The sequence below is a fragment of the Mytilus trossulus genome, chromosome 10 (genome assembly GCF_036588685.1).
Source record: "Mytilus trossulus isolate FHL-02 chromosome 10, PNRI_Mtr1.1.1.hap1, whole genome shotgun sequence".
Lineage (NCBI taxonomy): Eukaryota > Metazoa > Mollusca > Bivalvia > Mytilida > Mytilidae > Mytilus > Mytilus trossulus.
In genome coordinates, this window is record NC_086382.1 from 26798913 (window position 1) to 26813005 (window position 14093).

Consider the following 14093-nt stretch of genomic DNA (forward strand, 5'->3'; position numbering starts at 1 on the left):
CCTCTGAAACTACTGGGCCAAATTTTACCAAATTTAGCCAGAATCATTATTAGGCTATCTTGTTTAAAAATTGTGTTTTGTGACGGAGGAAACCAACCAAGATGGCCGCTACGGCTAAAAATAGAACATAGGGGTAAAACACAGTTTTTGGCTTATTACTCAAAAACCAAAGCATTTAGAGCAAATCTGACAGGGGAAGCAGGGGGGGGGGGGGGGGGGGTTAATTGTTTTTCAGGAAAAGATCTATTTGCCCTGAAATTTTCAGATGAATCAGACAACCCATTGTTGGGTTGCTGCCCCTAAATTGGTAAATTTAAGGAAATTTTACCGTTTTTGGTTATTATCTTGAATATTATTATAGATGGAGATAAACTGTAAACAGCAATAATGTTAAGCAAAGTAAGATTTACAAATAAGTCAACATGACCAAAATGGTCAGTTGACCCCTTTAGGAGTTATTGCCCTTTATAGGCAATTTTTAAGCATTTTTCGTAAATCTTAGTTAACTTTTACAAAAATCTTCTCCTCTGAAACTACTGGGCCAAATTTTACCAAACATAGCCAGAATCATTATTAGGCTATCTTGTTTAAAAATTGTGTGTTTGTGACTTGGCAAACCAACCAAGATGGCCACTATGGCTAAAAATAGAACATAGGGGTAAATTGCAGTTTTTGGCTTATAACTCAAAAACCAAAGCATTTAGAGCAAATCTGACAAGGGTAAAATTTTCCATCTGGTCAAGATCTATCTGCCCTGAAATTTTTAGATGAATCGGACAACTAGTTGATAGGTTGCTGCCCCTAAATTGGTAATTTTAAGGAAATTTTGCTGTTTTGGGTTATTATCTTGAATATTATTATAGATAGAGATAAACTGTAAACAGCAATAATGTACAGCAATTTAAGACTCAAAAATAAGTCTGAATGATCAAAATGGTCAATTGACCTGACCCCCTAAGAAGTTATTGTCCTATATAATCAATTTTTAACCATTTTCATAAAATTTGTAAATTTTTACGAATATTTTCCACTGAAACTACACGGACAAGTTCATTATAGATAGAGATAATTGTAAGCAGCAAGAATGTTCAGTAAAGTAAGATGTACAAACACATCACAATCACCTAAACACAATTTTGTCATCAACTGTCTGCTTCCTTTGTTTAATTCGCATATACCAAGGTGAGCAACACAGGCTCTTTAGAGCCTCTAGTTTCCATTTGTAAAGGAGCATAACTCTAGAACAGTTGAAGCTACACCACTAAAATTCAAACATGATCTGTATTTAGTGGAAATAAGCACATGTGTATATATAGGCTTAATAACATTTGGTTGAGGCAAACTAAAGTTAAAGACCCAAAACCAAAACTTCAGCATTTTTGTATTTGTTAAGGGTCATTACTCAACAATGGTAAATGTGATGCTACCAAAATTCAAACTTGATTTTTGTTTCATGTAAATAAGCATTTTGAATCAGTTTCATAACATTTGGTTGAGGCAAACTAAAGTTAAAGAAAGGAAATCGGAAATGAACATTGTTGTGTTAAGTATCTGGCCACATCCGCTCTGGGTTTTTATTAGATGTATTTCTATTTGTATCCTTTTGATGAGTTAAGCTTTTTTCCACTGATTTTTATATTTCGTCCTGATGTTGTACTGTTACACCAGTCCCAGTTTAGGGGAGGGTTTGGGATTCCGTTAACATGTTGTATGTGCCTGTCAGGAGACTGTAATTCAGTGGTTGTCGTTCATTGATGTGTTTCATATTTGTTTTTCTTTGAAAAAAAATTACATAATTAAGCCAATGGTTTTCTCACATGAATTGTTTTATATTTGTCATTCCGGTGCCTTTTATAGCTGACTATGCAGTATGGGCTTTCCTCATTGTTGAAAGCCGTACAGTGACCTATAGTTGTTAATTTCTGTCATTTGGTCTCTTGTGGAGAGTTGTCTCATTGGCAATCATACCACACCTTCTTTTTATAAGACATTAACTAAGAGAGAAATTCAATAGATTTATTATCAGTATATTTTACATAACAAAACACAACAATTCATGTGATCTTTGGCTTTCAGCCATAACACTTTCTCAACAACAAAAATAACTTAAATCATTTACGCATATATTTATATGGTTTGAAATTATAACATAACTTAATCAATCTAATTAAATTAGAACACTGGATTTTGCCATTTGGGAATTTAAACACTAAATAATTTTGATTTCATATGCCATTAAAATGCCTTTGGTAGAATTAAAAGAAGTCTTGTTAAAATTGAATCCACACAGATATTCATTAAAACTAGAGGCTCTAAAGAGCCTGTGTCGCTCACCTTGGTACATTTGTATATGTGAATATTCAACAAAGGACACAGATGGATTCGTGACAAAATTGTGTTTTGGTGATGGTGATATGTTTGTAGATCTAACTTTACTGAACATTCTTGCTGCGTACATATATCCCCATCTATAATGATTGGCCCAGTAGTTTCAGTTAAAAGTGTTAGTAAAAATTTACAAATTTTATGAAAATTGTTAAAAATTGACTATCGATTCGTCTGAAATTTTCAGGGCAGATAGATCTTGACCTGATAAACAATTTAACCCATGCCAGTTTTGCTCTTAATGCTTTTGTTTTTGAGTTATAAGCCAAAAACTGCATTTTATCCCATGTTCTATTTTTAGCCATGGCAGCCATCTTGGTAGGTTGACCAGGTCAACGGACACAATTTTTAAACAAGATACCCCAATGATGATTGTGGCCAAGTTTGGTTTAATATGGCGCAGTAGTTTCAGAGGAGAAGATTTTTGTAAAAGATAACTAAGATTTACGAAAAATGGTTAAAAATTGACTATAAAGGGCAATAACTCCTAAAGGGGTCACTTGACCATTTCGGTAATGTTGACTTATTTGTAAATCTTATTTTGCTGAACATTATTGCTGTTTACAGTTTATCTCTATCTATAATATTTTTCAAGATAATAACCAAAAACAGCAAAATTTCCTTAAAATTACCAATTTAGGGGTAGCAACCCAACAACTAGTTGTTCGATTCATCTGAAATTTTCAGGGCAGATAGATCTTGACCTGATAAACAATTTTACCCCATTTCAGAATTGCTCTAAATGCTTTGGTTTTTGAGTTATAAGCCAAAAACTGCATTTTACCCCTATGTTCTATTTTTAGCCATGGCGGCCATCTTGGTAGGTTGACCGGGTCACCGGACACAATTTTTAAACTAGATACCCTAATGATGATTGTGGCCAAGTTTGGTTTAATATGGCGCAGTAGTTTCAGAGGAGAAGATTTTTGTAGAAGATAACTAAGATTTACGAAAAATGGTTAAAAATTGACTATAAAGGGCAATAACTCCTAAAGGGGTCATTTGACCATTTCGGTAATGTTGACTTATTTGTAAATCTTATTTTGCTGAACATTATTGCTGTTTACAGTTTATCTCTATCTATAATATTTTTCAAGATAACAACCAAAAACAGCAAAATTTCCTTAAAATTACCAATTTAGGGGTAGCAACCCAACAACTAGTTGTTCGATTCATCTGAAATTTTCAGGGCAGATAGATCTTGACCTGATAAACAATTTTACCCCATGTCAGAATTGCTCTAAATGCTTTGGTTTTTGAGTTATAAGCCAAAAACTGCATTTTACCCCTATGTTCTATTTTTAACCATGGCGGCCATCTTGGTTGGTTGACCGGGTCACCGGACACAATTTTTAAACTAGATACCCCAATGATGATTGTGGCCAAGTTTGGTTTAATTTGGCCTAGTAGTTTCAGAGGAGAAGAATTTTGTAAAAGTTAACGCCGGACGCAGGACGACGACGACGACGGACGACGACGACAGACGCCGGACGCAAAGTGATGAGAAAAGCTCACTTGGCCCTTCGGGCCAGGTGAGCTAAAAAGGACAAATCAAATAAAATTTCCATTCTATGGCTTTGTGTTTACAAGCAGAATACCAACAGTGAAATTCATCATCACTTAAAAAATAAATAATTTCTGAAAAAGAGTAAAACCAGAAACTTTAAAATGTGATTACCAACATACCCTATTTATACAATGCTGTAGTTTCTGAATACACAGATCTGCTTTTATTAAAAATTTAATTCATAGAATTAATAAATTTTGTGAATAAAATATCACCAAGATATATTAGATAGATATTTTACCTAACCACAAAGCTACATAAAGGGAGATAAAAAACAAAGAACTTATATAATTGTCTCCCCTGGGCCAACATAAAAAATAACTGACAAATGTTTCTCATTTTGTCTACAATACTTATATTTATCATTATCAAATATCTGTAATTAGTTGCATGCATGATTAAAAATACATACAAAGTTTACATATAGAACAATGGCCGAGTTATTATTACAAAAAGATGATCAGCAATCTCTTGGATGATATTTGTCAATTCCTTAGTAACTGTTGTTATTTATGTATTATCAAAATTTGATAACCTCAAATGACAATGGTATATTCATTTGTACAGAGAATATCAGCTAGCATGATCAAACTAAATGGCAATATGTTCACATTACAATTAAAAACCATATATTTCCTCATTTCTTAAGGAGTTTCATTAAACTCTTTTATAAAAGTATCTTATCTTTCAATGTAAGAGATCTTTAACACTGTTTTGTGCAGTTGTATTGGCAAATTATAAAATAAAAAAATAATTATAATATTTCAAAACTATTTAGTAAGAATAAAAATCCTTTACGTTTTAAACACAACTTTCAAATATTGTAAGACACTGCTTAGAATAAATATTTTTTAATTTTTTATTAGAAGTAGCACTATTTCCTTTTTAGTATCGATTTTTACTTTTTCTATATTAATTAAGTATTTTTGTAACTTGCAATGAATGACAATTAAACTAAAAACTTAAATTAGCAATACATTTATTTCTAAGATCTCAACATAGATTATTTTCTAAAGTAACATTTTGAAAAAAATATCATCATCTGTGTCTTGCATAGTGTAGATACAATTTGTAGAATAAAAATGGAATACAAGAGTGTGTGCCCATTACACAATGCCCTTTTCACAATATCATGTATTATGTGTATTATGTTCTGTGAACTGCAAAATAAAGGTTCAACACACTTATTTGACATATATTTTAAAAAGCTCACATTATAATGAACATGTGTACTCAATTGTAATCTGAGTGGTAATATCAACTCAAACCAAAACTTGAACTAGACAAATCCAAAAAGGATCCAAAAAGATACATTTTTATCAGCACTAAAATTTACTTTCGTTAAAAGTTGATTAAAGAAAAATGTGTGAATAAATAAAAAGTTTTAAAGATATTTAAAATATCCTATTTCAATCAGTGTACATTTGATATATAATTACTGTTGTAAATTCAGAAATTATTGCATGCATTTATTTTTGAGATTTCTTCATTTGGACTATTCATATAAAAAAAAATTGAAATGCTAGTTTGAATTATTGCGTTTACAACTCTGTCGCGTTTTTCGCAATACTAAAAACCTCGCAATATTTTCTGAATATACAGTATATACTTGCAGGAAGTCAACTGATTTTGAATTTAAAAAGTGGTCATTAGGACAAATTTTTATAAAAAAAGGTATTTTCCTTAAAACTGAATTAAAATGTTTAGACAATCTTCTGTATTGTTCATAAAAAAAATTAATACACTTACTAATGATATAAAAATACTATCAATTTAATAAAATTCTTTTGCATGCAGGGTTTTATTTTTAACCATGCAAAGAAGATAAAAAAATATCTGAGTCTATTTCTAAAAATGTTTTTTGTCTAAACAGATTATATCTATAGACACTTGACAATCAAATAAGATACTGAAAACTTATAAATAAATAGAAACTTACTAAAACTAAATAAATTAAAATACAAACAGACTTTAGAGCTAAGAACAGATAACTAAAACTAAGAAAATCATTGCACTTTTTCTTGAACAAAAGATATCTAACAAATCACACACGGTCTTCAACAGGCTCGTTATTCAAAACAGGATCTCTCGATGCAGATATTTTTCGTTGGACCCAATCTAAAGCATGCGAAATTCTTCGTACATGACGAGAACTGGCAGAACTCCTCTCTTTGATTGTTTGATCCGACATGGTGAGTAATTGTTCAAGGGAGGCAACTCCTTCACTTTTTAATGTTTCACTATACATTGGTAGTCCAATAGACATGAAGAAACCATCGACAGATGAGACGTCTAAATCACAGGCTTTGGAGCAAGTTGTAGCTATATCAACTGCTGGAATCTACAGATAAATAAAATTTTTCTGTGAATTTAACAAAATAAAAACTCTAAAACAGACTGTTTTTTTTTCTTGAATCCTAAAAATCTGTGACAATTGAAGTTTGTTCATAGAGAGCTGAAGTGAAACCAAATCAGACAAAATGAAATTGTGTGAGGTAAAACCAAGAAATGCTTCAACTCATGTGGAATTTCTATTCAACTGAGAGTAAGGCTGTAGTGCTATAATATTATCTATAATACTAAAATAATGAGGTCCAATTTGTCAGCCATTATCACGAAAAAACGACGAATCAAAGAATTCAACTTTATATATAACTTATATAGTACAAAGGTGTGGATTAAAAATTACACCACTCCAGGCTCTTTTGTTTTCCAAGTAATTAATATTGCCAATAATTAAGAAGTTCCGTGTCGAGTTCAATACCTAAACCAACAATTCACCTGTAACCTATTACCTTATCTGTAGGTTCCGCATCTGACAGGAGCACCACCAAATGGTGTATTTAGGACTATGTTCTTTACACGGGTCATAATCACAGGGTTGACACTACTAAATTCTATCAAACATTGTTAAATTGTTACCTATTGTAGTATTTTAATAGGTAAGACTTTCTAAGATAACAAAACGAATACTAATCACAGTTCCAGTTCCACGGTTTCAAATAGAAAGATTTGAAAGCAGAGAAAACTGTGTATCTTATAATCAGCATGACTTTATTAGATGGCAATAATAATACTGAAATAAGCCTTTCGCATAGCTATATACTTGAATTCAGTCACGGACCCGCAATATCAGGGGTGTGTTCTAGTGTATATTTAAATGTACCCAGTACATTTATCTAAGGGAGATTATGTCATACAATACAATCTCTTAAGGAAATAAGTCCAGGCACTTCCAATGATAATTGTTGATTCCTTTTTGTAACTGGGTCACTGCTTCAATGACATTTACCAGATTTTTCAAAAATAATAGCTATATGTTCAAACTATTTTTACAAGAAAATGGTCTCCTTAAATTGATCTTCTATTATCTTCCTTGGTCTGATTCCCTGCATTTCATGTAATTCTTATGTGCAAAGAGTCAGCTTGCTCACTTATTGTACAAGGGTGTAATTTTTAAATAACATATGAGTAATAAATAAATTTCAATGTTTCTCAGACATGTCAGATTGTTTCCAATACTTTGCTACTTTGCACCAACAATGGCCGACTAAGACTTATCCTAATGAAACGTGAATAATCCGTTCTCTTTTTAAGATGAAATAAATCTACCAAATTTATTGATGCTTCAATTTTGAATTAAAGGAGCTTACAAAGTAAACTATTTGTCATGTGGTTGTTTCATTGGCAATTATATCACATCTTCTTATTTACATAGTGGGTCACATTGGGGTCCAAGCGTGACACGGGATTGCTGATTTTTTTGTAAGCGTGACACGTGAAAGTCAAATTATTGTGGCGTTAAAACAGGAAATGAGGTCTTGCAGGACCCGGGAAATGACAAAAAAATGAGAATTGCTTACGTACATAGTGTAAACTGGATACGGTAATCTGACAAAACAGTAAGCGGGATCCGGGATCGGAACCCCCTACATAAGAGAAAATTCTTACCACAGGTTTTCTGGAAGTTTGTAATTGATGAATTCTAATTTGGTCTAATACAATAGCTATACTAGAAATTTCTGTCTTCAGTTCATCCGAGTATCTTTGTATAAATAATGGAGGTATACCACAAGCTCCACACTGAAATAAAAAGACCTAATATATTGTTTATGAACAAGATATGATTATAATGTAGGGTTTATTAAGACTCTATACAGAATTACACTTGAGCATAAAGACCTGGCCTCACGGTCATAAAATTTTCGAGCATGATTTTTGTACTTGAAAATCAACCAATCAAATTGCTTGATTTTATGTTTCAAGCATGATTTTTGTGCTCCGAGCCCTGAGCAAAGTTTTATGCCTTCAAGGCCTGAGGTTAATTGTATAACCATGTGGATTATCCACAAGAGGGATAAGAGTGACAAAGTGTTGTTATTTGCATCCAGAAACAGAGAATGTGATTTCAGACATATATACATTAGATTTTGCTGATTAAGCAATAACTTGTGAATATAAAGTAAAATAATTGCACAGCACTTACTGACAGATATAAGTAAATCAAAATGTTTCAAATCTATTTGAAACTCTTTTTTCCCCCTTTTTATAATAAAATATTTATAAGTCATTTTCCTCTTTTATTGTCTCGTAAAGGGTAGTTAGTCTCTTTGAACTTAAAACAAACATAAAGCATACCTGGGTTGAATAAGGTTCCTGAGATAAGTCTATGGCTTCAGAGGCAAGCTTGGATGCTACTAAATTAACTAATGATTTTTTCACCTTTCTGTATCCTGCAACAGGACTATCCGTTACAGAACCATTTATGGTACGAAGTTTTGGAGTGTCATAATTCGGCACATTGTGTAAAGGTGTAAGAGAACTATTACTTTCGGATAATATCCTACGGTGGCCATCACTTAGTGATGATGTTTCTGATAATATCCTACGATGGCCATCACTTTGTGACGATGCACAGGAATTTATGCTGTCTGACGATACCCGTCTATGGGCATCACTTGGTAATGTTCGTCTTTCGTTAGTTCCTAGAGGGGACATAACTTGGACTTGAGCATCTCGCACAACAGAACCCATTCTCGGAACACTTTTCCGTATGAATGTTTTTTGAGTCGGACTTTCTATCACAGTTTGTTGTTGGATTTTTGAGACATGGATTTGAGATTTGGGATTTGACTTAGAAGAATCACTTGGAGAAGTTTGTGTTTCTGCATAGGAACAAGTCACCATATCCCCCTCTTTCTGACTAGAATCCTCATTGTTACTATCCAAATTATGTTTAATTAATTCAAACACTTCTCGATCCTCCTCTGAATAATTGCTTTCAATTTTTCCTCCAATGGAAGACTTGTTTTTCGAAACCTGAAAGTCATTTTCTGGAAATACATTTTCCTTATTGGAATGCAGAGGATGGAATTTTGATTGGTTGTGTAAATTATGATTTTTGTTATGGATGTGTTCCCAGCTTGCATAGCATCCTGAATCACGACTCGAAGGATATGATCGCTGTTCTCCGGCCGGTGAAGCACAGGGAGGAGTGTACATCAGATATCTGTTCACATTTGGTATATGATCAACTGCAAAAAATACATAATTCAGTAGATGATTGTGTTTTGCTGAGTTATCTTTCCTTGTTATTTGATTTAAAGTTGGTGGAAGAAATGGCGTTTATTTTTTTAAATATCCCGACTCAAAATTGATACCATTGTTACTAAAACCAAACATGTTATTCACAAGCTTGTCTCGTTGAGATTCTAAATGAAAAGTAGAAAAGAAGAGAATAAAAGTGATTGTTAGTATCAGTTATGCATTGTTTATATATTTTTGAATTTTTAAGAGTTATTTTGTTTCTGCAGAGGCAGTGTTCCTTCTTTTGTTATTGAATGTTTATAAACATTTCATTTGTATTTGGGAAATTAAATAAACTCCTACCAAATGGTTTCTATGTTATACACTAGTGTAAAATGCTATGTTTACAGTGAAATCGAGATTTAAAAAATCTTTTATTTATTTCCTTACCGACAATATCCGACGACAGGAAGTCTGCAGCAGTTAAAAGCTTAGTTCTCTTCTGTGGATCAGTAATGTGTAAAGCATTCAGGTCATCTTCATCTATCTCTGCAAAGCTTTCTAGGTGATCAAAACCATTCTGAACAAATAATTCTTCTAAGTGCTGTTATAAATAAATGTTTGTATAAAATAATTCATTGAAGTTACCTCCCCTATATCAGGGTATGTGAAAAAGCAAGTATAAATTTTTATCATAAGATAGTTAAGTTTTAATGACTTTAATTGTTTTAACATAAAGTCTTTGACAATGTACTGCTTTAAACTTTTACAAATCCAGCAAAACAACTCAATAAAACCCTCATCAATTTCATATCTGCCTAATAAATCAGAATATTTTTTTGGCAAACTAGAACACACCTGCGGAAGTAGTGATATATATGATATAACCACATGTAATTTTAACAATATAGAAAACGCTAGATGATGAAACATGATATTTTAATTAAAGCATATTCTGCATGCCTTTTTTCAATCTGTTTTCTTCATCTTCTCATTAAATACAGATTTTTTTCATATAAACTGATATTTAAACATGCTTTACAGTACACAAATGCTGTATATTTGCTGTCAGAGTTCACCCTCAATTTTAGATGTATAAGTGTTGCTTGGTGTTTAGTTGTCTTTTTGTCCTTTAATTTTAAATTGTCTGTTTGGTATTGGTTGCCATATATTTTAAGTTTGTTCTTCTTCAAAGACATCAAATTAGCTACTAAAAAATGTAGAGTAAAAAAAATTACGAAAATTTATACCATTTAATCAAATTTTGCCCTATTGTTTACATCATATCTGAACATAATAGTTACAGATATTATGCAAATTACATGTATTACAACATACTTGTAATATTTTGTCTCTTGAAGGCTTGAAAAAGCAAAAGGGGGGAGAGGGGCCTACTCAAATGCACCTTATCACTATTTCTCTGCCTTAACTATACATTACAGAAATTTTCTTTAAAATTTTGACACCACAAGAGAAAATGTTGTGACGACTCAAAGAAAAAGCTATTATTGTATGACGTCAATAGTTCAAGTGCCACAAATTCTAAAATGTTGCAGATTCTAAAATGTGAACACTTACATTTAATAATGGCTGACATATCTTACCTGCAAACCTAGTTTCTGTAACAGTTCTGTCACAGTCTTTGGTTTAAATCTTTTTGTATTGTTTCTCTGTGCAGTGAATTTTAATTGAGGTCCTGCAGGATGATGTTCCAGGGGCTCCACATGGGAAGCTTTAAACCATCCACTTCTACCATTTATATTCCCATAACATAAACCACTTGTAGTCTTATTCATAACAAAAATCACATCTCCTTTCTAAAAAGATAAGTATTTATTTTTAGACAAAGTTCAACAAATTACTATAGATTATATATGAGGTCAGATCTCAGAGGTGAACAATTTGCATTTTGTATAAAAATGGCTCTAATGGGGGTCTCATTGGGGGTTTCCTATCCTGGATCCAGCTTATTGTTTTGTCAGATTCCCGTATCCCGCTTACACTATATACCTAAGCCATTCTCATTTTTTATCATTTCCTGGGTCATGCAAGACCTCATTTCCAGTTTTCTTGACACAATAATTTGACGTTCATGTGTCACGCTTACAAAATATCGGCAATCCCGTGTCACAATTAGACCCCAATGAGACCCACTCTAATGGTGAAGTAAAGATAAAATAATAATAACAAAATTAAAACTACCTTCACTCAACCTGCATATACATGTACCAGTATGGCAATGTCCATGTTTTGATACAGGGGAATTTAAAAAATCTTGCTAACCAATAAGAAGAATAGAAATAAATGAGAATATAATCTTTTGAGTATGAAAATTAGACTTCAGATTTGGTGTAATGACCAATTTTGACTTTCCTCAATATCTATTGTGTAATTCATAGAAATTTGGCACGAAATGTATACATGTACTTCTTATTCATGAATGATGGTAAATTTCTATTCCTGTAAAACTTCATACAGAATTTATTTCTGTATTGAAAAATTGTGTGTGTTTGTCTGTAAATACTTTTGAAAGTAATCAAATTATTGTTAATTGTCTACCTCAAGTTTAAGGAAATCTGTATCTGTTTTCCCTGGAACAAAATCTGTGTGTACTTTAACAGCCATAGGACATGCTGCACCAGACAACAGGTTATCTTCCATTGATACAGAACTCTTTCCACTCATTGGACTAGCACTATGCAAACTTCCTGTTAAAAGAAAAATATTTTTATTTGTTACTACTGTCCATTTAAAATATGAGTAGAGGGTGTTAAAGGGTTATTTTCGTGCAACCTGTTTTTCCATTTTTATTTCAAATGTAGCAGTGAAAAAGGTTCATTATTCATTATAAATTGGTAAAAAGATCAGCGTGCAAGACATTTTTAATTGTTCGTTCATCATGAAATAGCCATGTTATTTTGCGATGTTCGTGCAGATTCCCCCTTTTACGCCCCTCTGAGTAGTTCAACATGCCAATAGAATACATCAATGTTTGAGCAAATCAACCTGATAACACAAACATTCAAAATATTTCTAGTTTCTAGAGATTAATGACCTTCAACAATAGACAAGTGACTATACACTATGTCAAGCTCTTATCCAATCAGATTTTAGGAAACAGAAGTAAAACAAACTAACGAGAACATTCTGGATCTTTAACCAACTTTCAACCGAGTTAAAATCTCTCAAATATTGTAAGGGGTATGAGAACTTGAACATTGAATGTAAAATACACTTAATGACCTCACAATAACTTATAGACAAATTTCAACAAAAAAATGTGACACTTTTTATTTTCCAATTATATCTATCTATTTTCTTTCTTCTTTCAATTGCATAACTCTTGTCAAGATAAGGACACTATACTATGTAAGTTAACACTTAATTAAAAAGGTCTCAAAAATAATTAAATTCCATGTATTTCTTTTTAATCATCAGTTACACAGAGGAATCAGATTAAACAATGCTTTATGTCCTTTGTTTTTAAGATTTTGTTGTTTTTGTGCTTTTAACTTGCCAAACTGATAAGTCAAGCAAATTCCAACTGAATGTTTTACAGATAGTTCTTCTGTTGTGATGTTACAACATGCTCCCCCTTTCACAAACATGTTCCTTCCTGCCATATCTTTTAGATGCCTGTCCCAAGTAAAGAGCCTTGAAATCAGTGGTAGACATTGGATTCAGTTTTTTGTTCATTGTTTTATAATAAATCGGCCTGCTTTTCTCTTTTCTATTGTTACATATTTTGTCATGTGTTGCCCATTCATACCTGTCTGTACAGTTTAAGTTTTGCTCATTGTTGAAGGCCTTATGGTGACCTTTAAAAGCTTACAACTGCATCATTTGTACTCTAGTGGATAGTTGCCTCATTTGCAATTATACCAGATCTCCTTATTTCTATATTTACTACAATAAACTGTCTCATGTAAACTTATGATTAGCATGTAGTTACAAATAAAAAAATCCTCAGATTTACGGCTTTCTTAATATGTAATAATCGTTACTTCCTGTTCTTTACACATTTCTTAGCGTTATGTAAGTAACAGACACATAATACTGAAATTGAGAGCAATATTTCAGCCATTTTATCTCACAGCTGAAATGGTATGTCTAAATGCCTGCTAAACAGCTAGTCACAAAGGAACATGCAAATCAACAATGTATCATTTGTAAAAGATTACCCATCAAAACAATTATAGACTACCAAAGTATAATAATACCCCACAGATCTATAAAACGTCAAAATAAGGGCAAAACACGATATTCTTCACAAATTTTCTGATACAGTCGTCCATGACAAGATATCATAATTGTATTATTGTGGAAGAAAAAAATGACTTCTTTGAATCTAATCGTCTGTCTTGTTAGAAAAAGAAATATAGCATTGATATTGTGTAAGTTGTTAAAAGGAGTAAGTCAGGACATTTATCACACATTGGGGTATATAAAAGTCAGATAAACTATCACGATAGGCAATTTAATACCAATCCTATAGTTCTTACCAGAATAGTGATGAAAGTTTCTTAAGGAGAAGAAAACTGAAGAGAATAACACTTAAGTGAAAGAAGGGTAATATATGGTTCATAAGTGTTTCTCTTTTTTTGTATAGATTAGA

General features: G+C 32.1%; 1 protein-coding gene across 2 annotated transcripts in view; it reads right to left on the bottom strand.

Annotated features, from left to right (window-relative positions):
- Nucleotides 1-2002: 2002 nt before the first annotated feature.
- The window catches only part of LOC134687120 (uncharacterized), an 80159-nt gene continuing 68068 nt past the window's right edge, over nt 2003-14093 (bottom strand). For both annotated transcript variants that reach the window (XM_063547123.1, XM_063547122.1), the window contains 6 exons: nt 12038-12186; nt 11083-11295; nt 9929-10082; nt 8591-9486; nt 7904-8035; nt 2003-6293 (listed from right to left, as the gene is read on the bottom strand). In XM_063547123.1, the coding sequence (XP_063403193.1) occupies nt 5997-6293; nt 7904-8035; nt 8591-9486; nt 9929-10082; nt 11083-11295; nt 12038-12186 (1841 nt within the window). In that variant the 3' untranslated portion in view covers nt 2003-5996. The remainder of the gene's footprint in view (nt 6294-7903; nt 8036-8590; nt 9487-9928; nt 10083-11082; nt 11296-12037; nt 12187-14093) is intronic.